Below are 24,186 nucleotides of genomic sequence, written 5' to 3'. Positions count from 1 at the left end.
CACTCTGACTTCTGGACAGGTTTCTTGTGTGACCTCCATTAATTCATCTGAGGGACAGGGAAGTGCACGCATGCATGTGTATTAGGGCTGTGAATACCACCCTTCAGTGGGACATGACATACTACTCACTGTGCTTTACCACCAGTACATCAACAAAGCCTGGGATGGCATCTGCCAGCTTGCCCAAGAGAGCAAATGTGGGCAGGCTGTTTCTCATGGTAGTTGCTTTGCACAGCTGTAGAGGAGACAGAGCACTGATGAGAACACAGTCCAAATGCAGAAATGCACCCAAACCCAGAAAGATCTCAGTGATGTGTAATATTCCAGAACAGGATCTTTTCCAAAGATGGGTCCTCTTCACCACTTAGGATAAAACACAAGAAAAYCCTGAATACTACACTAAGTCTCCAAAATTTCTTTAAATAAATTCAAGGAATCATATGCTTGTTGTTCCTTTTCCTCTCTCTCCCCTCTCCCTCTCTCGCATGAGCAGATGAACCAGATTAATTCCTCACAACTTTTGCTACTTTCCAACTTTTTGTACTCCATGGCACCAGCATAAACTTTGGAATGAAGAGAGTAAGAGCCCATAGCACCGGCTGAGAAAGCTCCTCACATAACTGAAACAGTAAAGTAGGAAAAGAARTATCTGAAGAAACCACACAGCTTCATACGAGTATCATAAAGCCATATGGCTGCAAGGAATCATGAGAACATCACAAAAACTCCATGGTAGACACTAACACCGCCAACACCACAGCAGGGCAACTGGCATTACAACATGCAAGGTYAGGCTGGATGGGGCTTTGAGCAACCTGGTCTAGTGGAAGGTGTCCCTGCCCATGCCAAGCGGGGCTGGAACTAGATGAGTTTTAGGGTCCCTTCCAACCCAAACCATTCTATGATCATGTTATCCCATGGCAGTAAATGCTACATCCCAGTCTTTAAGGGTCACTCATTCCTCAACCTCTGAAAGACGTAAAGGAAGGGGAAGAGAATTTGTCTTCACTGACCTCTTTTTGACTTTCATCCAAAATGCAGCATAAGTACTGTTCTGACTTCAGCTCCACAACTAGCCGCACCAGAACTAGGCAGAAGAAACAGGATCAGTAATATGCACACAAGAGCACTCACAATCCATCTTCCACGGGGCTTTAGCAGACCAGTGAGCAAAGARCTTAGAAATTAAATGAGCGCAGAGGTGCTGAGAAAGCAGAGTAACAGTGGCATTCCCAGCACTATTACTTCTGATAGCCCAGCTCAAGCTCTCTGTGGCACCATTACAGCAGTCCTGCCTCAGCTGTTCTACAAGCCATGCATGGAAATGAACTGCAGGCAACAAATGGAGCATCACGACAGCAAGTAAACATAGGGAATCAGGAAGTGAAGGGGAAAAAAATCCTAGCTTAAAAACATAAAAAAATTCTGGTAACTGAATAGACCAGGCTTCCTACTGTATGAAAATTGGCCTTTAAAAATGTATCCTTCCAGAGAAGGTATCAGAACTGAAACTGCTGAGGATCCTTAGATTCAGAACTCCTCTTCAGCTGCTACTGYCCCTAAGGTAAGTGAAGTCCATCAGCCATTCTCCCCACTGCAGTTATCCTGTACAGTTATACACTTTACCAGAAAGCAAGGCCCCAGTCACCAGTGTGGTGCTGTTTACCTCCTCAGCCCCAAGTAAGTGCTGTTATTCTTGGCCCACTGAAACTTCAGGAAGTCTGTCAGCTCTGTACAAGAGGAATCAGCAAGAAATTGTTTGCCAGGCAGTGGCAACACATCACCTGGTGCTTCCCTAACAAAATCACAAGGCAGTTCCCTGATGTTGGCAGGCCACCAATGCTTCCACATATACACCAGCAAGCCAGTTTCAGGCAGCAAAGTTCCTCTTCCTCTTCCAGTGTTTTTAGAACTGGGCACCTAAATGTTCAGCGGATAAAATTTGGGCAATGGGCCCTTTACTGAGACACTGTGCAAAATATTCCTACACAGGATTTGGTAAGGCTGTCTTGGATGTAGCTTGCTGTCATGGCATGACTCATTTGGAAAACCCACACTTTTGATTTGTATCTTAGGAAAGCATCATAGAAAGAAATATCACAGACTTCTGTGTTCACCATTTCTCGGTATATACAAGTCAATACTAGACCTACTTCAGCTACAGTGCTATGCATATCAGCAGGAGCATACCTGAGACAGATGATTTATAGATGGTTTAATAGCCTTTTCTTGCCCCAAACTCTCAGAAACTTAAAAAAACTTCCAAGACTTGGGTAACACTATTTAAAATTGCTGTTTGGAGCATCTATCTCTCAACAGACTAGTAACATGACAGAAAGGCTTCTTACCTTTTCAACACCATTTCAAGCAAGTGACTGAAAACTAAAATCCCTCTGGAAGAAGTTCATCACACTTTCTTTTACTTTTCATGTCTGKACATGAAATGCATCATTGCACTGCTGTATCATTAGACCCAGCAGARGTGCCCAAGGTTAACTGGACTGCAGAGATCCCTTTGTCAGCCCTGCAGATGCTTCCTTCGGATTTCAAATGAGGGACAGCTCACAAAGAGGAATCTACAGCCTGTACAATTAAATCAGAAATACCCTCTTCTCCCAAGCAGAAAGAAGTAGATCCCATAGATTTCCTTTTGCCTTGACAATTTGGTCAGGTCCAAAGACGCCAAAGTTGAGACACTGTTATCCATCTGATACTAAATTCATGACACACACAGAACCTGTGAGAGAAATGTTAAATATTTAAATCTGCACAGACTCCCCTGTCCCTAAATATCGGAGAAGATCGTTAATTTCTGTGTATGGATGGGTAATAGATGGTCTTCCCCACTGAAGCTGCATCGAAGCCGAGCACCTCACTATAGGTATCAGACAAGACAGATTCTCCCCTTCACAAACTGCCAGTAATTGAGATGTGGCATTTGTCTCTCACCTTCAGCTAATAGGTTCAGGGCACCGCTGTCTTCCACAGAATGCAACATCCCTAAAAAATAAACCACAGTAGGTCATGGAACTCATTCCTGCTTCTGATCACCAGTGCTGTGGTCACTAGTGCTCACTCCATCTTGCAAAAGAGAACCAATTGTTTTTTCAGAACTATTTTGTTTTCCCTGCTTCACATGACACCAGCATGACTTTGTCAGACAGGGGTGGATACTCTCAGGGAGTATTGCAAAAGGTGCCTCCATAAGCAGGACACAGGGATATGAGACACTCAGTTCTCTTGCAAATTTTTAATTTACTTTACAGAAGTCAATGGCTCCACCTATGTCGGGGAATATGTAACTGCTGCCACCACCACATCTCACTGTGTGTATTCAGTATTACACATTTTGAAAAACACCCTGGAATGACAGAAGTCAAAGCCCAGCTGTGAGTTTTGTCCTTTGTATCCTCCATTCATACCACTTACTATGAACAGTCTTCTCCGTCCACAGTACTGAAAATCCTGAAACCAAATCTGAAMACCAGGTTTAAATCTTATGGAAACTATTCCAACATTAAATTGAACCTGATGGCATCRCTTCACAAGCTAATTTTACGATGAGAGCACAAGATTCGATATGTTAAAATAAACCCCTGTCTCACTCTAATACATCCCAGCAGACAAGAAACTCCACCTCCCACCTTCTTCCAACCTATAGCATGAGGCATATGCTTYAGATCCCAACTTCTGCCACACTAAACCACTCATTTCAACACATTGAAAAAAACCTCCCCTCTCAAAATTTTGACCAACTAAAGCAATGTTAGGACAGATGAGCCTTATCTACCCAATCCTTAATAACTCTAGTAAAGATCTGCATATAGCATTAGTGAACATTGCAATATTAGCTGTGTGCAATTCAGGCTTATCTGAAATTCACCACCTCCTCATACATAACACTTCACTTCTCTTAACCCTCTTTCTTCTCCCTCTGCTTATTCCAATATTCTCTCTCCAAAAAKGAATATATGTTCCTGAATTCCCTATTAATATTTCCTCCACAGCAGTGCTCAAACTTTTGGGGGCCCCTTTTACACTCTTGCACCAAACAATCCTTGGTTCATCCAAGCTCTATCGAAAACGAATACATAGCCCCAAGTTTAGACTGGGATTCCAACTGCTCTAGGAGTTACACCAAGAAAAATAAAAGCCAAAGCTGTTCTCAAACCACCCAATCATAAAGACAATTCTCAGAGAATTATTAGAGAAGACAAGAACATTGAAATGCAAGCACAGCATTCCAGTCTTCTGGAATATTTTGTGTTAGGGCCACACTATGTAGAGTTGAATTGGCCATAAGCAGCAYTCTTTCCACTCCTCTGAAGGATCCTGTGGGCACACAACACTCAAAAAAATTGTGCAATTGAAAGAACTAAACCTGCATAAAATTCTGTTTCTAACAAAGATGCTTCCATGCACAGCACAATTTGTCGGCAATCAACTGGCRAACACTGTTTGAATTATTCAGAGTGTCAAGTGAGGGAAGGGTCTTCTAAGTTACTTTTTCCCAAAGAACAAGAATTATCTGTGATGTGCAAATGAGACAGTGGAATTAAAGGAATCTGGTATATTTGCTCTTTGAAGGCACTYTTATTCCTCCCCTCCACTTTTCCCTTCCTGCCTTACTGTTCCCTCATTTAGACCATTATTTTTTCTCTGACAAAATGTTAGTTGTTTCGAAGATATTTCCCATAGCACTGCTATGCAAATAGAAACCAGTAAGAGATGTTCAAGATCACAGGGACTGTTACTGGAAAGACGCTTTCTGACATCCTGCTGAACACTATTCTGCTATGAGGCTGACCCAGCAGAAAGCAGCAGGTTTGAGTTGTACAGTGACAAGGATTTCTACAAATGCAAAGTGAAAAAAACCCACCACRAAGATTTGTTTTGCACATTTGGTATAAAAACCTGCAGTACCTTTTTAAGTTCACACTTGGATTTCTGTATGACTCTTCATGTAACTCGAGGCATGAGACCAGAATGGATGGCATTCAGGGAAGAGTAATATGCCAGGCATTCCCTACGCTCCAGAAAGATTTTACAAGATAGTCAAGATACTTAGGAAAATTGCAAGAGCTTTATGAATATGCCAATCCTGCTACTTTCTTTGGGGAGTGAGAAAATTAATTAACCTATTCTAAATCAGTGACAGGCAGTTTTCCACGGGGAGTAATTACACACCTAACAGAACGGTGAAAGTATGGAGGCAGGCACCTCAATAATCTTTTGCTCTTTTTTTGCTTCATATGTTGAATACAAGCTTCACATGTATTCAACAAAAGGCACCTGCCTCCTCCCTGCTGCCGCACGAGGCCTCAGCACAGCTCTTACCAAAGAGTGTTCCTATTAAATGCATGCACACTCTCTCTTCTGGTGCCAGCAGCTGGACGACTGGCAGYGCCTGCCAGGCCAGGGCATCCTGGAGACGGGACAGGATGTGCTTCTTGCGCACCAGCTACGGATTAAACACAGCAGCCTGTTAGGCCTTGGGCCAGAGCACCGCCCTGAGGGGAAAAGGACCACCAAGGCCCGGGTGCCGAGGGGACAGGGCTGGCCCGGGGACAGGGCTGGCCCAGGGCCACACCGGCCGGGCACCGGCCCCACACTGAGCGCAGGAGAGCGGCAGCCCACACCGCGGGGCCACCCCCGGGGCCCGCTGGGGGTGCTCCGAGGCCCAGCCGCACACGGGAAGCGCCGGCGGGGCAGACAATGCCCACCGAGGCGCTGCCGTCGTCCAGAGTCTCCACGGCGCAGGCGAGGCAAAGCGGCGGGCGGAGCGGCAGAGCCCAGCGCGGCCCGTGACGGCCGCACGGCCCCGCAGTCCCGGCCGCCATCACACCCTCTCGGGGATGCCGTGCGGCTCCGCCCCGCGCGGGACGAGGGCTCCGCCCCTGGGCCGCCTTCCTTCCGGCGGCCGCAGCAGCGCTCCCGCCTCTTCCCTCACAGCGCGCTCAGGCCGGCAGCAGCGACCCTACGCAGCCATGGTGAGTGGCTTGTGGCCCCGGCCTCCTCTTACTCCTCCTTCTTCTCCTCTTCCTCCTATCTTCCSCTGCTCCTCGTCTTCCTCCTCTTCCTCCCCCTCTTCCTCAGGAAGGTCCGGGGTAGCGGGCGGCCGCCTCCCAGGGGTGCGGCGGGCAGCACGTGGAGGCCGCGCGGGCGGCTGGTTGTAGGGGAGGAGGCCCTGCGGGCTGGCGGTCCTGGGGAYACCCGGTAATGGGACACTCGGTGTCTGGGGTCACCCCCGCGCGGTGCCGGGAGCCRCAGAGGCCGCAGTTCTTCTGCCAGCGCTGGTCGCTAACACGGCTTGTCACCTCGCTACTGTGCCACCCCGCTACTGATTTTCAGAAGCTACTTAGGTTTGCAGAAACAAATCTGATACGTGTTCTTCTGGGGATTTCTTCAAAATCTTTGTTACTCTTAATTTGCGCACTGAAGTGCTTCATTTTATGTAGTCTTTTTTTGGTATAAAATTCGTAAAGACTGTCCCGTAAGTGTACTGCTGCTGGTTTGTTTGGGTGCAGATGTGTGATTGGTACACTCTTAACTTTGATGTGAAGCATATCYTTCTTACTGTTCACTTTTACTTTCATACAAGAAGAATCCTTACTCCTGTAGGAATAAAATGCAATGGTTTTTCTTCTATATGTGCAAAGCAGAKGAGAATAGTGACACGACTCCAGTAATTAATATATGTGGTGGACATGATGCCTGTGCAGCATTGATCAGACCAAAGCCTCCTTTGCTCCTATTATAATATTCTTTACTTTTTCCTGTAGAGTGAGGCAGAAGTGAATCCCAAAGCTTACCCACTGGCTGATGCACAGCTCACCAAAACACTGCTGGATCTTGTGCAGCAATCCTGCAACTATAAGCAGYTACGCAAGGGGGCCAATGAAGGTGAGACTTGTGTGTTGCACAGTGTGCTAAAAGTCATAATAAGGATTTTGTGAGATGCCGTGAGTAGAGATTATCTTCTCTCTGTAGCTGTGAACCATTCATTTTATATTGATCTGGCTATTGCAGGTGTGTGTCTCCTTTCTCCTCCTTCAAGCCTGCTTAAACAATATTCAGGGACAGATAAAAGCTGTAATCTTTTCAACATATATATGTGGTTCTGGTAGATTCCCGAATTGTGTTCCTGCTGCATTGTTTGTAATCATGCATGCTTCAGTGGTGTGATACTGAGATTACCAGATGTCTAGCCAGTTCAGAACCATAAAGATTTGAGGGTTTTGGGGTTTGAGGGTACYGTTAGTGCAACCTGCTCATAGAGTGGCTCCCTTCACAGTTGCTTGCTTGGGGCTTCACCTTGTCAAAATTGTAAAAAACCCTCAATCACTAAGGATAGAAACTCTGTAATCTCTTAGAACCCATGTCCCTTGCACTAGATCTCTCCTTCCTACTGCTGCCATTTTTCAGCATCTCCTAAAGTTGTTTTACATTAAATGTGCTTTCCAGAAAGACTTAGACTGACCTTCCAGCTTCTTTTACAGCCACCAAAACACTGAACAGAGGGATAGCAGAGTTCATTGTGATGGCAGCTGATGCGGAGCCCTTGGAGATCATCCTGCACCTCCCTCTTCTCTGTGAGGACAAGAATGTACCTTATGTGTTTGTGCGCTCCAAGCAAGCCCTGGGCCGGGCATGTGGTGTTTCCCGGCCAGTCATCGCCTGTTCCATCACCATCAAGGAGGGATCACAGCTAAAGCCTCAGATCCAGTCTGTACAGCAAGCTATAGAAAGACTGTTGGTCTGAGTGCCCACGACTRTAAGCGTGTGTGAAATAGAAAAATGTAAATTAGGGGAAATCAGTGTTCAGCTTCAATTGAGATGATAGTTTTGATATCAATGTTTCATTTCAAAATGCCACATTTTTGTTTAATAATGGCATAGTTCTTAGTGTTTCTGCCTCTTGTGCCCCCACTTTTSTATTATTCCTGTCCAACACATGCATTCTTACTGTATTACTTCTTGAAAAGTGACTGTAGAATCGTGTTTCCTGTTTTATGTTTAAAAGAAAGACAAAAAAAAATGGTCCCATCCTTGTCTTCCTATCTGCCTGCTCAGGGCTTTTTTAACCCACCTGTCAGCTTTCTCTGTGTTGCAGTATTTCTGCTAAGTTGCAGCCTCCAGCAGGTGTGAGCAACTGTGTTTTTGAAAGGTTTAGACTACTGAGGAAAATGTTCCCCCTGTTCAGGCTGCTGGAGACATTAAGTGATGGAGCAGCATAGGCTGGGTGTAAGGCAGGCAGCAGCTACTGTGTAGCAGGAGATGGAGTTAAGATCAGCACGGGTAACACAGTGCTTGTTCTTGAAACCAGACAAGAGACTTCTGTAAGAGATGCACAGGGAGTAGAAATCTTACGGCAGTACACAAGGGGAGCTCCCTTACCTTGATTATTTTTTAATACTGACTTTCTAAGAAAAAAATAAAAATGCTGCAAAGCTAAATAGAATTGTCATTTCCTTGGTGAAGCATTTGCAACTAACTGGAGTGATTCTGCATGTAAAGCTAAACTGCTCAGAGGTTGCCTAAAGGCTATTGGAGTGCAGTAATCTGTACTCCTTCAGTTTTCTTTGCATGGACTGTTATCACTGAAGCTGGGCTTCCTCGGGAAGTTAAGTACAAAACACATGGCAGAGAGCAGCCTGTTGTGTCTGACAAGTACCAGACATCTGGCTGTTAATTATAAAAAGTATGTCATGCTTTTTAGCTACTTCACTGTAGTCACCTGACTGAAGATGAACCCTTTTAAGTCATGGCCAAGGAAACAGAGGACAAGTAATTTTTCAGATAAATTAACCTCTGTCTTGAGGATGCTGTTATCATTTCATGTTCTAGAAAAGCATGGGGCACCAACAGCAGTCTGGATTAGTGGTATTTTTATGGACCTAGTTTTAGTTAAAGGCATTGTATAAGAAATCTATTACTTGCTCTGAGCAGAGAAGTCTAAACCCCTGTGTTGGAATATCAAACCTGTTTCCTATTGCAGGATGCCAAAGCAAACTTGTGTGGAAACACCATTAGGTGCAATAGCAGAAGGGAAAATAAATTTTCCTGTAATTTTTCACAGAGGACTAACTTCATACCTTTAGTCAGTACATCCCGAGCAGATGAAGTCAGCTGATGAAAAGACTGAAGACATGATGTTTGTATGTTTTTGTAAATGGCTGATAACAGTAATCCTTGCTGAAGTGAACTTCATACAAATACTCAAGTCCTTTTATTTGTATGCGGTTTAGAAGGGTTCCTGTTCCCTTCTACTGCTGCTGACTGTTGAGCTAGTTGTGTTTAGAACAACAGATTTGCTGAGGATTTGCCCTATTRTACTAAGACAGCTGATGTAAGAGAAAGCATAAGGAGCAGAAATAAAGGATACTTGAGCAAGCAAAACCGTCTCTTTTCCTGCTCTGAAGCACTCCATCACCATCCCTTTTATACTGCTATTTAATGTGATAGCCTGCTATTAAAAAAAAAAAAAAAAAAAAAAGCCAGGAGGCAGATCTAATAACCTACAACAAACATGCCACAATCATCCAAAGCCTGAAACATAGTGTGCCTGAGGGTTAGCGAGCCAAGAGAGATGTTAACAAGGGTATTTGCAGAATTCAGTTCACAGAGTTACACACAGGATGGTCTCACTATTCTACTCTTCAAGTCTTGCTAAGACAAGCATTTACAGTTACTTCTTTGCCAAGGGCAAAATTGATTGAGTGCTTAGATAAATCCCTATTAAAAACAACTAATTTARGCTGATTGAAAGTGTAACAGGTAATGTAGACTCAGTACTGCAGAGCTCAATGCAGGGTAGCTGCTCTCTCTGGAGGAGCTGTGGAGGTAGAAGTAAGTGTGCTGTCACAGCCAGGACRGTCACAGTCCCAGAAGAGTGGTCACAGCTGGCTCCAATAGCTGTGCCACACTGCACACTGGTCACAGGATAGTTTGTGAGCCACACATGGGAATCTCTGAAAACTAAAAACACTATGCAGACCAGAATGCAGACCTCAGGTATCCCATGTTTATATGCTGTAGAAAGTTAAAAGTTTCACTAAACAGTAATACCCTAAACCAAGGGCAACAACTGTTTATTGGTTTTAGTCATCTTACTCTGCAAGACAGGCAGGGCATGCCAGGCATGGAATCTAAAACTCAAAACAGCCCCAGCTGCAGCCTCCATAAGTATGATTTAAAAAGTAAAAACRCTGTATGTTACAAAGGCTCTCTCCACAATTTGCTCTTCTCCTATTTTTAAAGCACACACTTTAATAGAGAGGCCTGTGCAATAGTCTGACACATACAGAAGTGGAAAAGCTCTATGCCGTCTCAGTAATTTAATTGAGATAAATGCTTGCAGCCTTCCAGGGCACACTTTTTTTCCCCTTTCTTTAACCAGCTTTTGCTATTACCATTTAAAAATGGAAGACCGGGCTGTGCAGCTTTGTGAAGTATTAGCTTTTTGCCCAAGAGATTGGACACTGCTTTCCAGAAATGATTTTTTCTTTTAAGATCTGATGGTGATAGAGGAAAAGAACCCAATTTGATTACTAGTACTGATACTGGCTCCTTTGGAGAGTAATACACATTTATACCCTCCATTAGCATACAAACTCAACCTGCTGCTTGAATTCACGTGCTGTTAACATTGTGTTTTACAGTGCAGTGAGTTTTGCTGTCTTTATGACACAGAGACACCAYAGTCAGTGTTGCAAAGGAAAAAGTCCAAAATATCTTTTATTAAGAAACTAGCAAGGCACAACTGTTCACGTGCAGTGGGTGACCTAAGTTTACAGAGAATTTCTTTCTGCCTTTGTCTACTGTCAACAGAATCCCAACTTTGCAGAGAAGTTTCACAACTAGGAGTAAAAAGTTTCTCCACTGCTAGACAGAGCAACATTTAGTTGCCTTCTCTTTCACTGCAAGATTAAACAGACACAGCACCCACATAAGACAATCAAAATTCTAAGCAGACAGAAGTAAACCAGGGTTCTCCTCTCCAGTTTAGCGCTCATTAAAGTATTCAATTAAAGCGTCCATGAACTCCTGCTTCTTGCTTCCACCCCTCAACCCCAAAAACCTACATGCATCCTTCAGGACAGGTACAGTGAGCTTGCCTAGAGTGCCCTTCTGCACATGACTCCGTAGCTCATCTTTTGAGACTTCTATCTTGGGCCTCTTCTCAGTTTGACCATCAGAAGCTAGAAGGATACATTTTAGATCACAAAGATTYTTTAAAAATAGACATCATTGTTTCTTATACATACCACAGTTAATGGCCATTAGCACATCGTACTTTATCAGCCACACACTCAGAGACCTAGATTCCATGTTTTAAGAAACAAATGTCATTATGTAAGTCATGCAGTATTTCATTCATAGGAGTGATATTAACTGAAGTAGGAAACTTTGTGCTCCGATGACCCTCCAAGTGAAACTTTTAAGGGATTCTCATCAAGACAGCAGAATGCAACGATTCCACAGGGAGCTGAGCTAACTTCATGCAGGCTTTCAGAGACTCCCAAATTACATTACAAATGGATTTCAGCATTGCTTACACATTTAGCCCTAAAGATGCCCATCTTGCACTTGCTCAACAACCCATGCATAAAAGTCAGATCCTTCACCAACACAAACTGAAAGCATGAATGATTTTACTACTCTGTCATAAAACAGAAAGTTGCTAAATTATATCTACRTATTTTGCAGTCATTTACCTACGTTACTTCCTCTACTTCACTTTGCAGTTTGTCATTCTGGCAGTTCTCCAACCAGATACCACAGTATTCTCTACTCTCTGAATCAATACTGGATATAATAATTCATTGTGAAGATCAGCAAAGAGCTGTTGCACAAACAGCTTCTTTAAACTATGAGACAAACTGAACACAGAGAAGCTTCTAAACAGAATACAGACACTATGTTTTCTGTCTGCACCACCATTGCTTACCTTTTCGCTTTRTGGCCTTCACTTCAGGATTGTAGTCAGGGGGATAAACCAGCTGCTTAAACTCATCCACCAGGTTGCCCAGCCTGTGTCTCATCTGTTCAGACTTTGGCACTGGCAAAAAATAAAGATTTGTCAAAACAGTAATCACAAGAAAGTCTGAACAAGGCCATTGCTGTTGCCAGATGAACTATTAGCTGACCTGGTGGTAAAAATACAATGCTCATTACAGAAAACCACTAGCCTATGGAACCACACAATGCTGATTCTGTACAAACACAAACATTGAGCAAAAAGGAACTCACAAAATATGAACTAGGCTAGGTATGCCAACTCAGCTGTGTATTGGGAAGTAACCCCAGTTCATCAAGCACTCAGCTGTAACTTTGGTGCCTATGACCAGCAGAGAGACCCCTGGGACAGAAGAACCTGGAAGAACCAGAAGAACCTTCTCCTGGAATGGGTCCAGCAGAAGACAACAAAGATGACTGAAGGATTGTAACATCTTCCTTATGAAGAAAGGCTGATGGAACTGGGCCTGTTCAGCCTCCAGAAGAGAYGGCTGAAAGGGGAACCTCATCAATGCATATTAGTATCTGAAGGGAAGGTGTCAAGAACATGGTGCCAGAATCTTGGTGATGGCAAGCAACAGGACAAGAGACAGTGGGCAGAAACTGAGGCACAGGAAGAGCCTGAACGTGAGGAAGAACTTTAGTGGGCAGGTGACTGAGCATTGAAACAGGTCRCCCAGAGAGGTTGTGGAGTATCCCTCACTGGAGAAATTTAAGAACCACCTGGAACTAATCCTGTACAATGTGCTGAGGGATAACTCTGCTTGAGGAGGGAGGTTGGACCAGATGACCCACTGTGGTCCGTTCTCAGCTGACCCACTCTGTGATTAGAGATATGCAATGAACTCACATATATCCCTGCAGGAGATACAGACAGACAGACAGACAGGTAGATAAGAGAACAAAACTTACACAGTGGAAGTGACGTAAGTGATCTACCTGATGGTTTTGGCTGGGGTAGAGTTAATTTTCTTCTCAGTGGCTAGTACAGGCCTGTTTTGGATTTGTGCCAAACAGAGGGTTGATAATACAGTGATGTTTTTGTTATTGYTGAGCAGGGCTTACACAGAACCAGGGCTTTTTCTGCTTTTTATACTGCCATGTTGACAAGGAATTTGGGGGAACCTGGGAGGTTGTGAGAAGACACAGACAGAACAGGTGACCCCAACTGGCCAAAGGGATATTCCAGCCCGTATCCCATGCCCAGTATATAAAGCTGGGGGGAAGAAGGARGAATGAGGGACGCTGGGGCCCTGCTCTGCTGGAGGTGGCTGAACACCTGCTGGCCCATGGGAAGCAGTGAATTAATTCTTTGTTTTTCTTTGCTGGTGTGTGGCTTTTGCTTTCCCTCTTTAACTGTCTTTATCTCAACCCGCGAGTTTTCTTTTACCCTTCTGATTCTCTCCACAATCCTGCTGCTTGGGAGTGACCAAGCAGCTGCCTTGGGTTTGACTGCTGGCTGGGGTTAAACCACAACACTAGGTCTAATCTCAGAATTTTAAAATAGAGCAGGTTACTATCAAATGCTGCAAGTAGTTCGAGGTAGAACAGCTTGTTTGTGTCATGTATGATATCTAGCACAGAGACCTAACTGGTTTGTTAGGTATCACTTCATAAGAGACAAATAATTCTTCTAACACCATTCCAGAAGAACAAGATAATTTTAAAAATGGAACTTCCCCTTCAGGAGCAAGGTTCTATACTTTGATAAGACGCTTACAAATAAACTCTCAGARTCACTAGGTGGCAGCATTGCCCCCAGCAGAATAATTAGCTTAATTCTGCCCAGTTATCAGACTGAAATATTAATGAGAATCTTGAAGAAAAGAATTTCAGAGAAAAAAAATTGTCACCATAGAAAAAAAAGGTGATTAAATTTTAATTTTGGACGGTAAAGTGAGCCATGTTTTCTTTACCTTAAAAGTGACAGCAATAGAAAATAAAGGTTCAGTATTTCAGAATGGACACATCCAGAATTCTACATAGTGGAACTGCACACAAGTGAAACATTTTTAAAAGGTATTTGGGTTTCTAATAGCACATATTTAACTTAAAACAAAGTCATGAGTCCTCTATCCTGCCTSCCTTCACACCCACCAATAATTCTCACTTGTAAGATCCTCAGCTTGTTCTGGTTCCATCATATCCAGTGCCAAAGCCTCCAAATTCCTGAAGTGYTGCTGCAAAACTGGGTTCTCGAAGCTGTCAGTCCTGTCAAAAATCCCCCAAAAYGTCAATGCATGCTGCCAAGAAGATAGACAAAACACCAACTTATCTACCACCAACTTATTTCAGAATAAAACTTCCCTCTTTCCCATGCAACAATCCATCACATCAGAAYTGCTTTTACTATTATCAATTTACCTGCTGAATCACTATCCTTCATGTATCAACCACATAAGAATGCTATGTGAGAGTTAGAAAGCTGTGTGAGGCAGAAGGGACAGTGGCATTATAATTTAATACAGTTGTGGTGGCTTCCACATACCTAGGAAAAGAATCTCCCAATTAAGTACTTCATAGTATTTATCCCAGCTATAATTAAAAAGAGGCCTAACTCTTCTTTCTAGTGCTCTAATTTAATTATCTGGGTCTGATCTGCAATAGAGTGGCAGAACCACAATAAAATGTGATACCTCTGCAACAAATGACAACAGCCCAGAGAACAAGAGCAATTCTACAAAGAACTCCAGAACGTGCTACATAAAGCATTGTACTGCCTGAGTATCCAGAATGATTAAGCTTAAAGTCTGGACAAAGCTACTGCAAAGAGAAGCGATTTCTATCAAAATACATCAAAATCTCATCTCAGGGACACCACAGCTGAACAACATGCAACAGAGCAAGCAATGGTTGWGCTTCCTTCCCCATGCCACCCTTTGCACCCTTTTTTATCTCCAAGTACCTGTATTTGAACCTCAGCTTTTGAATTATTTCCTTCATTTTGTCAACCTGCTCTTGGCTGGCTGGCACATTTTCAGTAAAATCAACATTACGTTTGTCATCTGCATAGGGTAGAAAAATCATGTGGAAACCTATACAGAAGAGAGAGAGGAAGACAACAGTTACACAGAAGCATGGTCTCAAAACAATAATTTATGGGAAAGACCAAGATGGTTATTATCTAAGTCTGATGTCTCCAAACTATCTACCTGTTTTRTTGTAAACAATAGCAATCTATAATACTTCCAAGTGCGTACAGCACGACACTCAATCCCAATCTCAGTGTTTATAACCAGCATCACTAATGGCTTTGTGAGAGAGATTCAAACTAAATTCATAACTAGCAGTTGGATACTGTGACTTGCTCTTTATGCAGGACATCAACCACTCTACCTTCCCATCTCTTACTGCGCATAAGACTGAAAAAGATTTGTTTGAAATTCAAGTTATTGCCCACATTATTCTAAAATGCTTTACTTTGTACACAAGCAGTGTTACTTCCCTACTTCACATTCTCCCATAAGACAATTTTGCACTTAAAGAGGTGAGAAAAAGCAAAAGAGCAGGAGGATGCTCCCTAATCATTCTCCACTAGGCTGATGTGGAATGAGGCTCACTATGTGAGATTATTTGATCAATACTTTACAATATATTCATGGATACAATATAATTCAGGAAAAGACATTCTGTCTAGTCTTCAAACAGGAAAAGAAGGCTTTTAATTTCTGTATCAGTTATTTGAATCTGCTAAAAAGAGGTAGGTGGCAGGCAAAACACTGCAGCCAGGTCGTACCTGAGCAAGCACTGATGCAATTAGGGCTTTAAAAGCAGATTCAATATCAGATGCTTACACTGACAAAACTGAAGAAAAGGGATGCTGGAAAGCATTTTCCCCAGTTTCAAGGGAGCTAGCATTAAGAATATTTTCACTCAATACAGGACACTATTACACTGACTGCATCCAATCATGCAGGGAAAGGTGGCATCTCTTCCCATACCTGGAGGGGCTATCTGCACTTTCTGCTCATCCACCTCTTCCTCCTGGGGAACCAGGACCACAAAGCGAGGAGGGATGTTCCGGCGAGCAGTGTATCTGCACAGCATCATCATCTCCCTCTCCAAGCACTTCATCAGCAAGGCATTAAATAGCACTGTACTGCCTACAAAGGAAATAGTGGATTAGTCAGACTCACAGCTTTGCTCCTTTGTTCTGGAATATAACATTAGATACTAGGCTTTCAAAACCTGTGACTTCTTTGAAATGCTTGCATTATGGTGGAGATAAAAAGGAAATTTGGAAGGGGAGAACACTCAAAATGGACAATGTTAGCGAGTCTCTCCTGGCCAGCAGTGAGAGCTCTGATGGAAGAAGTGAAATCACTACCACCTGAGCAATGAAACACTGTGTAATTTAATGCACAAAGTCTACTTCGGTTGGTGGACATCACAGTAGCAGCATTATCATAGGACCTTCTACGGAAGTAACACAAAGAATTCAGACTTCAGTATTCTTCCTGAAGCACATGTTTGCTGTTTCACCAGATATGGTGGTCAGGGAAAGACTGATGTAAGTGGTTGAGCMAGGAAACTGCAAAGTTGGAGAAGGGAGCATGAGGGTTTTTCTTTAGTCAGACACTGTAAAGTATTTGGTCGTAACTCAGCCCTCTTTATCCACTGGCAGACTGAGGAACTAAAGCTTTTTTCTTTACTATTGCAGCTTGGAATGTATTTTTTAGATAAATAGACTTATGCATACACATAAATAGGTGAAAATAAACAGTTCTAAACGTCCTCTCCTTCTCTCTTTACAAGACTGTATGGTGCTGTTAATTCAAATACTTCCTGAGCATTATGTTTCCACTCCTAGCTGATAYGGACATAAAATCAGCAAAATTATCTCCACTGGTTTGGTATTTTGGTTTTTATTGTTTTGTTGTTATTTGGTTAGTTTTGTTTAGTTTTTTTAAACCATCTTTGCCTTCTTGTCAGGTAGTAGGAGCCTTCACTTTCAAGAATGGCAAAACCAGGTATTTTGAGTCTACATCTGCATGGTTTAATTAGCTGCTTGTCATGATGGATAAACATGAAGCATAATTGGTTCTTCTGCTATTAAGAAAACAAGAAATATCTGTAGCTGAGAGGGGACTAAGTTAATGTGATCATTCTTAATATTAGCAAATTTTTAAGTTAGACAAAGCTTTTACACTCCATGATCCCCACTCAAACACATGATGAATCAGCTGGTTACACTAATGCAAGCAGGTAAATCTCTTGCCATCTTTGCTTACCTTTCACCAGGGACTCCTCAGGATAGATGAACTGGGATGGCCTGATGTGGTGGTGCTGTTTCAGCGTTGAAAGTGGTTTGAAACCAATCAGAAACAAACCTGGAGAATCGAACCGTTTTATTTCTTCTGTCTCTTCTTTCTCCAGCACAATCTGTCGGTTTCCATATGTCTAAACCAGGGAAAAGCAGATGATAGAGCTGCCAGCATAAAAAAAATTGGGAACGAGGAGACAGGACAGGGCAGGAAGAGGATGCAATTGCTGYGTTCCACTACTGAAAAGAAGGTTATAGATAAGATAGTGTAAACCCTCATGAGTAGTGCATTCCGAACTGGTAAATCACAGTCTGTGACCATTATCCCAAGGGAAATTGTAMCTGAATATCAGTAAAATGCACTTTTCTAGGACAATGGTTAAGCCCTGATAGAGAGAGGCTGTCACATCTCCTCTCTATAGTTCTTTAGAGCTGTCCCAAACAAACCCTGAGCAATCTGATCTGGTTTTGTGAGTCCAGCTGTGGGGCTGGATTTGACCAGACTTTTTCAGAGGTCCTGTCCAATTGTAAACTTGCTTCAGCAGATGCATGTCAGCTACCTACTCCTGAAAGAAACAGTGACTGAGAAACAATGCTTCTGAAGCACCACTCATGCATCACAAAATCAAAACAATATTATAGTCCACCTGCTGAGGTTAAGACATCAGAGCTTAATGCTCAACTTTCTGTTCTCCTCCTATAATTTCAAGAAACTAATACCCAGTATAAATAAACTTAGCATTTCATTTTAAGACAATAACTTCAAGAGCTTTTAACATGGAAGGACACACAAAGTTCACTTGTGACAGTACACCTAGCAACGAAATAACCTATTTTGAAATWAGGCTGTGCCTGATCAGAATGTGACACTCAATTTACAGCAGCCARGAAGGCAAACAGGAAGGCAAACCACAGATAAATATATAGAAGAATCTCCAAAGGTAACATGCCTTTTGTATGGAAAAGAGATGCAACCCTCTTGTGATTCACACTTGTACATTTAACAAAATGGAGCAGATCTATCCCTAATGAATCAAAAGTTGTCAGCAGCAACAATGGCACACGGTCACATAAGGTCAGGCTCTGACAACCTGGTTTTGCCTTACAAGAAAGAAATGACCTGTGTTCCTGACAGCATTTCCACCAGCAGCTATGCCTTTCCATGACAGATCAGGGAAGCAACCCACTCTCACTCTGCAGAGTTCACAACATGACCAGGCTGTCCCCAGGGGCACACAGATGCAAATATTTCTGYATCTCATCTTGAAAGTGCAATACAAACAAAAGCAGCAAGAGAACTGGCACCTCCCTCACATATTACAGAGACAGAAAAAAGCATGCACATAATCAGTATGTTACCTGAGCCCTTTTAGTATCACTGGGCAGGAGCAAGCTGCCTGTTTTTCCATTAAATGTCCTTGTTTTGGTTTTAACTGGTTCATTAGTTTCCCGATAAAGCTTCACTGGATATGGTTTATAGGCTTTTTGAACAAGGTTGTAAACACCAACAGAAAATGCTACATCATTGCTCAGATGCAGATTTAGCCTGTATAAAAAAGCAGATATGAACTTGAGATTCCTGAAAAATCACTAATGCAGAAGAAAATCACCTCCTCATGTTATTTCCTCTGACCTCCTCCTGTTCTCCTCCCCCAAAATCACATACATCTTTGGAAACATACTATCACTTGAGTCATAACCTCAGTTGCATAAAAATATTCTTGCAATATCATCATTTCTGGTCATAAAAATTACCTAAACACCAGTAATTTATCACATTTCTTTTACCCTTTCTTCCACTGAAGGGCAGCTATGCTCAAACAGAGCACAGGACACATTTGTGTACCCCAATTATGCTTAGTGTAATGTCCATGAATTCTCATAGCTATTTGTGATACGATACTATGATATCGCCCCTCCAAAACCCACTAAGAAAACAATACCAAGATTTAAGAAAAAATGTAAATCAGAGGTTAGAGAAAAAATTAGAATGTTTCAAATTAGAGGTAATCTTAAAGTTAKGAGAGCAGAACAGTGAGTTATTAGGAATGCTACTTCCTCCCTTCTAAAAGGTRTCACTGAAATGGGATTCTTCCTCCCCAAATATTAGAAAACTTGAGGAACATTCCCAGAAAAGAAAAATAAAGCTACGAGCTGGAGCTGCCAGTGACAACAGATCAGGTTGGGATACTTTATAAATATTTATATTATTAATTAATATTAATTACTTTATTAATATTTYWATTTATTTATTCATTTATTTAGGCTTCATAGTGCTGCCACATCATTCTACTATGAACTCGCTCCCTAAAATAAACAACTGTTATGGACCATGTGGTTCCAAAAATACTTCCTATCTGCTTTGGCAAGATCCCTTTAATCTCTCTTAAGTATTTCTAATCTTTTAGTAGAAGATTAGAAATATCAAGGCTGTGTGAATCCATGCCAAGTACCTAGACTGGCAACATATAAATATTTAATAATAGGCCAAAATAACTACCATTCACATTCAGAAAAAAAWTTTTAAAGTTAACGTTGGCAAGAAAAGCCTAATTCCAATTTCAGATTTCACTATAAATAATTTTTTATGTTGCAGATTTTTAGGGAAGTACTTAGCAATTATGTAATGGTCTGACAAGTGATCATTCCTGGCCAAGCTCAATACAGGAGATATCACACAGAGGAAAAAAAAATGGGGTCCATTCTGCTCTTCTCATCCACAAATATCCTTGGAAACTGCAGAAGAAACACCAATCTGAAGAATTAAGATTGAGGAATGTAAGCACTGATGCCTTTAAAGACATATCATTCCAGAAGAGGAAAGTGAGATGCAGTCTGAAAACAACACCAGGTGTCTCCACTGAATGATGCATTAGGCACAAACCTGACTAAAGTCCTTTTCCTTGTCTCCTTTGCTCGTACTTTCTTCATGAGATGTTCCAGTTTCTCTGACTCTTCAGGATGGATCCCAAGGTCCTCATCCTCTGCTACATTTATAATATCCCTGTAGAACAAAGAAATATCAAACCCTCCAGGCTTCTTCAAGTGCATCAAGTCCAAGATGATACCTAGAAACAATGTAAAAGATACGAACAGGATCAGAAATTGCTTTTTTCTTGCATCAGCATTTATGTGAGCACTCTCAGATTTCTCTATCTACTCAAATAATTTAAGTGAGAATGAGCTCCGAATTGCCATCTGCACCAGACATGAAATTTTCTAGAGAAAGGGGCAATTCTAGCCCCTCTCTAGGGAAAGAGGCAAAAGACCTTCTTTAACTTCAGTCAAAATAATGCAGAATAGAAAATGTTTCCTCTCTAATTAAGAATCTGGACAGCATTGAGTATGAAATGACTCTGATAAGCTCCTATGAAACATGATCTTACCTCAGGCATAGAGGGTAGTAACAAAGTTCCAAAAATCCCTTCTCCCTAAGTTATCGGGGCTAACAGATTAAGGAAGCCTCACAGCTTCTAGATGCAGGACATCTGCTGAACTCCAAAAACACTCGTTACCTTGGCTACACAGTTGAACTAATGAGGCACTTGCTGTYTACTCTCTGAGCTCAGGCTGATGTCCTTCAGCTAATTCAAAATGGAGCCAATAAAGTAATTTTCCTTTTGTGTTAACTTGGAGTTATTATTCCCTTCCTGGAAAATGGTACAACAACCAAAGAGGTTTTTTTTTGGCCCTCTCATGTCCCCATTTATGCTGTCAAACTAGAAAGAGATCCTAGAAAATAATTGCTAGCTGTTGGATACCAGATGAGAAAACAGATTTTCTAATTTAGACACCAAATTTCTAATTTAGAAACTTTCAGGCGGATTCCCCAGTTCTGAAGATTTTACAGTTTTTTCATCACGAACTAGCAATGCAGTTAACATCTGCTGCAAAGACACAACATGTTTATTCTGCCTGAAATTACTGACCCGTGTCTCTCAGATCACCAGCTCTGATCCTGGCCAGCTTGGCTTTGGCACTATCATTGGCATGAGGATCATCCTCGTTGGTGAAGAGCATGATTCTTTTGTGGCTCAGCCTGACTCGGACATCACTGAAGAGATTCGAGCAGGCCCAGAGTGCCTCGCCCAGTGAATAGTCAGCGTTGTGGCCAAAGTTCTCCCGGAAAAGTGCTCGTCCATCATCTCCCCTGTATTGGTCCAGCTCTAGAACACGTTTTGCACCTGGAGGGGCAACAGCATACACATGCATTAGAAATACTGAAATATAAGCTCTTCTAAACATGCACCAGGGTTCCTTGCAGCTGATGTCTGAGTAATGTTCCCAAACACCTCTGTGTGAGTGCCCTTCCAACACCTGGCTGAGAAGATTGCCCAGCACGGCCTAARATCTGCAATATCACAAGCCAGTTACCACTTATGAGTCCTTCTAGGGTCAAGAGGACATGAAATGCCCTGGCACCAATGTGGGCTATTTCTGTGGGGAAGGAAAACAAGCAGGGATCAAAGTATTGCAAACCTTCTACACTGAATGACAATGGCTCAGCAGCAAAGGTAGCAAACTGCATCCGCTGCAGAGGTATTGCACACTGCTGCACCACCACAGAAAGGAGGAACCTGAAATGCATCCTGCATTTCCACATGCTGGGAAGGTGGAAAGCTCCTCCTCCTCCCTCAGCCCTTGTGTCAGAGAGGATCCACCCAAAGGTGAGATAAAGCCTACAGATCCCACATTGAGCATAGCAACATTCAGGTCAGGTGTCCACAGCCTTGATGCAGCTCTGAGGATTACTCCAGCCCACCTATGACTCCTTTTCCCACCTGTCTAACAGCAGGTCCTGTTTTCTCCCGTTATTCTACAAAGGGAGTCAAGCTTTCATTTTTCAGCCACTGCATTCTTCTTTTTGCAGAGCTTCTTCCTTTGCCCTTCTCTTAAACTCTGTAGCACTTACAAGATCTCATTTGAAAATGTTTTCTTCTCCCTTTACTATCTTATTTCCATTTCCTCATCTCTTCTTTAATTAATAATGTAAATGTTCAGAATTATGTACTCCATAATAACCCCCTGTAGCATTTCCTTCTTCTCCAGAGCACACTGCTCTCCAGGGGCAGAAAATATACAATCCTCTTCCTTTTGAAAAACACCCTCTTTCACCTGCACTGTTTTTATCAGCATGGCAAGGCTGCTGCCTCTAACATGGTGGAAAGGGCAAGCAGGAAAGGAGGAAAATGGAAGTGCAGGACCTATAATCCACTATCTGCCAGAAAAGGGAGAAGAACCTAAGGCAGTCCTGTCAGGTCTTGATTGCAATTAATAAAAAAAAAAAAATAGGACAATACACAGTTCTTTCAGAAGAAGCCCCTGTGTCATTAAACCTGCACCCCCTAGTTAAGAAAATTAAATCAAACCTCCTCAGAGATAAAGGCTGCTATTAAAAGTTGTAGACAAAATTCCCCCAGAAGACTCTCCACCATCACACAATCTGTCACTACTAGCATGTATTCTTTGCATTCCTACTGTCTTTTTCAAGTTCAGCAACCAATACTTGTTATCAAGCAGATGCTATGTAATTCTAAGAAAATGAAAGAGTAAAAYCAAAGAATTGCAGAACTTATTATGAAAATAAGAGCTGGAACATCCCAAACAAGATAACATATTGGACCACCTGTTCTAGCTGACACTGCTTGAACAGGAGGGCTGGATGGAATGACCTCCAAAAATCCCATCCAACCTCAGCCATTCTGTGATGGGATTCAGCCATCAGCTGGAATCCATGGTGCCTTAGCATAGACACACCCTTTTCTCATGGACACTCTAGAGTTCTGTTGAGATACTTTTAGGTTTAGCAGACAGCAAGTGAAGCCACCGCATTAAAATAGAAGAAAAGGCATAGAAAAGGGATCTGAACCAACTATAAGAGAAAAAGCTGGACTCTAACGAAGTTTCTAAGTTTTCAATAAATACCTAAATCWATTCCTCACCACAACCAATGGATTTCAGTAACAAGAACTTACCTGATAGCTCTCTGATTTTAGAGAGATCACTTACTAATAATACTACTATACTGATTTCCTTACTCCATCTTTTTACACAACCCTCATACCACTTTACCCGGATTGTCCAGCTCCTGGAGAACATAAATGTGCTTGAAATCTGCCGCGTTCTTGTTGTTTTCTGTACCAAAGAACACAACACTTAAGAGGTCCCTCTCACTGCTGATAATTTTGCTGGTATACACATTCCGGATGCACTGAAAAAAAACACAGGTCAAAATTAGAAGAAAATAACTTTCAGTAAAGAGCGTGGAAATTTTGCCTTAGGCAGTCAGCAGTTTATTCATCCTTACCTGGATGGTCATGTCGAAGGGAATCTCTGCGTCCCCTTCGGACTCAAACATGGCCTTGGAGGCRTCCACCAAGAAAATGAGGCTGTCCCGGCCCGAAAACTTGTGGTCCGCTGCGGAACGGGGGGAAACAGTTTCAGTAGCGGCCTCCTCTGCCCGCGGAGCCCCGAGAGCAGGCAGCGGGCCCCAGGCTGCCCTCTGTGAGGGGGTGGGGGCCCTTACCGGCCGCTTCAGCCCCCTCCTCCTCTTCTTGCTGCAGCTCCTCGTCCTCCTCCGGCCCCTCGCCCCGGTAGAACGACCCCCACCCGGCCATGGCCTCCGCGGCACGGCCACCGGAGCGGCTGCGCTCGGACGGCTCGAGTCAGACACAGCGCCCGCGCCACACGGCCCCGCCCACAGCCAGCCRTGGCCGCTCCTCAGATCGCCCCGCCTTCGGAACAACGCTGACCAATGGGGAGAGCGGGACTACGCTGGGCCCCGCCCAGTCCTGTGAAGACRCCCCGCCCCTCCGCGTGGATTGGTTGTAGTGGGGTAGAGAGGGGCGGAAGCTCCTCACGCGCTGCGCGCGGCTCCGTGCCTCAGCCAATAACGAGGCACCTGT

At 43.0% G+C, this 24,186-nt stretch overlaps 3 protein-coding genes across 4 annotated transcripts in view; 1 reads left to right on the top strand and 2 right to left on the bottom strand.

Annotated features, from left to right (window-relative positions):
• Window positions 1-5,876, bottom strand: part of MEI1 (meiotic double-stranded break formation protein 1) — a 38,138-nt gene extending 32,262 nt beyond the window's left edge. The window contains exons 1-5 of the mRNA XM_057389211.1: window positions 5,724-5,876; window positions 5,338-5,461; window positions 2,950-3,000; window positions 1,014-1,087; window positions 130-235 (exon numbers count right to left, since the gene is read on the bottom strand). Coding sequence (XP_057245194.1) covers window positions 130-235; window positions 1,014-1,087; window positions 2,950-3,000; window positions 5,338-5,461; window positions 5,724-5,840 — 472 coding nt within the window. The 5' untranslated portion in view covers window positions 5,841-5,876. The remainder of the gene's footprint in view (window positions 1-129; window positions 236-1,013; window positions 1,088-2,949; window positions 3,001-5,337; window positions 5,462-5,723) is intronic.
• On the top strand, window positions 5,625-9,399 carry SNU13 (small nuclear ribonucleoprotein 13). The gene is made up of 3 exons (XM_057389204.1): window positions 5,625-5,990; window positions 6,783-6,903; window positions 7,500-9,399. Exons 1-3 carry the CDS (start codon window positions 5,856-5,858, stop codon window positions 7,760-7,762), a joined length of 519 nt encoding a protein of 172 aa, XP_057245187.1. The 5' UTR covers window positions 5,625-5,855; the 3' UTR covers window positions 7,763-9,399.
• Window positions 9,400-10,709: 1,310 nt separating this feature from the next.
• On the bottom strand, window positions 10,710-23,957 carry XRCC6 (X-ray repair cross complementing 6). Of its 2 annotated transcripts, XM_057389167.1 has the most exons (12): window positions 23,808-23,956; window positions 23,589-23,698; window positions 23,354-23,492; window positions 21,211-21,465; window positions 20,166-20,349; window positions 18,641-18,827; window positions 17,250-17,418; window positions 15,960-16,121; window positions 14,924-15,053; window positions 14,129-14,229; window positions 11,951-12,061; window positions 10,710-11,201 (listed from the first exon to the last, which is right to left on the bottom strand). In XM_057389167.1, the coding sequence occupies exons 1-12, from the start codon at window positions 23,896-23,898 to the stop codon at window positions 11,005-11,007; spliced, it is 1,836 nt and encodes a 611-aa protein (XP_057245150.1). In that variant the 5' UTR covers window positions 23,899-23,956; the 3' UTR covers window positions 10,710-11,004. The 2 variants fall into 2 exon arrangements, with proteins under 2 accessions (XP_057245150.1, XP_057245158.1); XM_057389175.1 differs by lacking the exon at window positions 10,710-11,201 and having other exon boundaries at window positions 11,982-12,061; window positions 14,116-14,229; window positions 23,808-23,957.
• Window positions 23,958-24,186: the final 229 nt, after the last annotated feature.

The sequence above is a fragment of the Malurus melanocephalus genome, unplaced genomic scaffold (assembly GCF_030028575.1).
Source record: "Malurus melanocephalus ecotype Western Australia unplaced genomic scaffold, MMel_1.1 scaffold_17, whole genome shotgun sequence".
In the NCBI taxonomy this organism is placed as follows: Eukaryota; Metazoa; Chordata; class Aves; order Passeriformes; family Maluridae; genus Malurus; species Malurus melanocephalus.
Note: the sequence above shows the minus strand (reverse complement) of the source record. Positions and strands in the feature narration are given on the sequence as shown.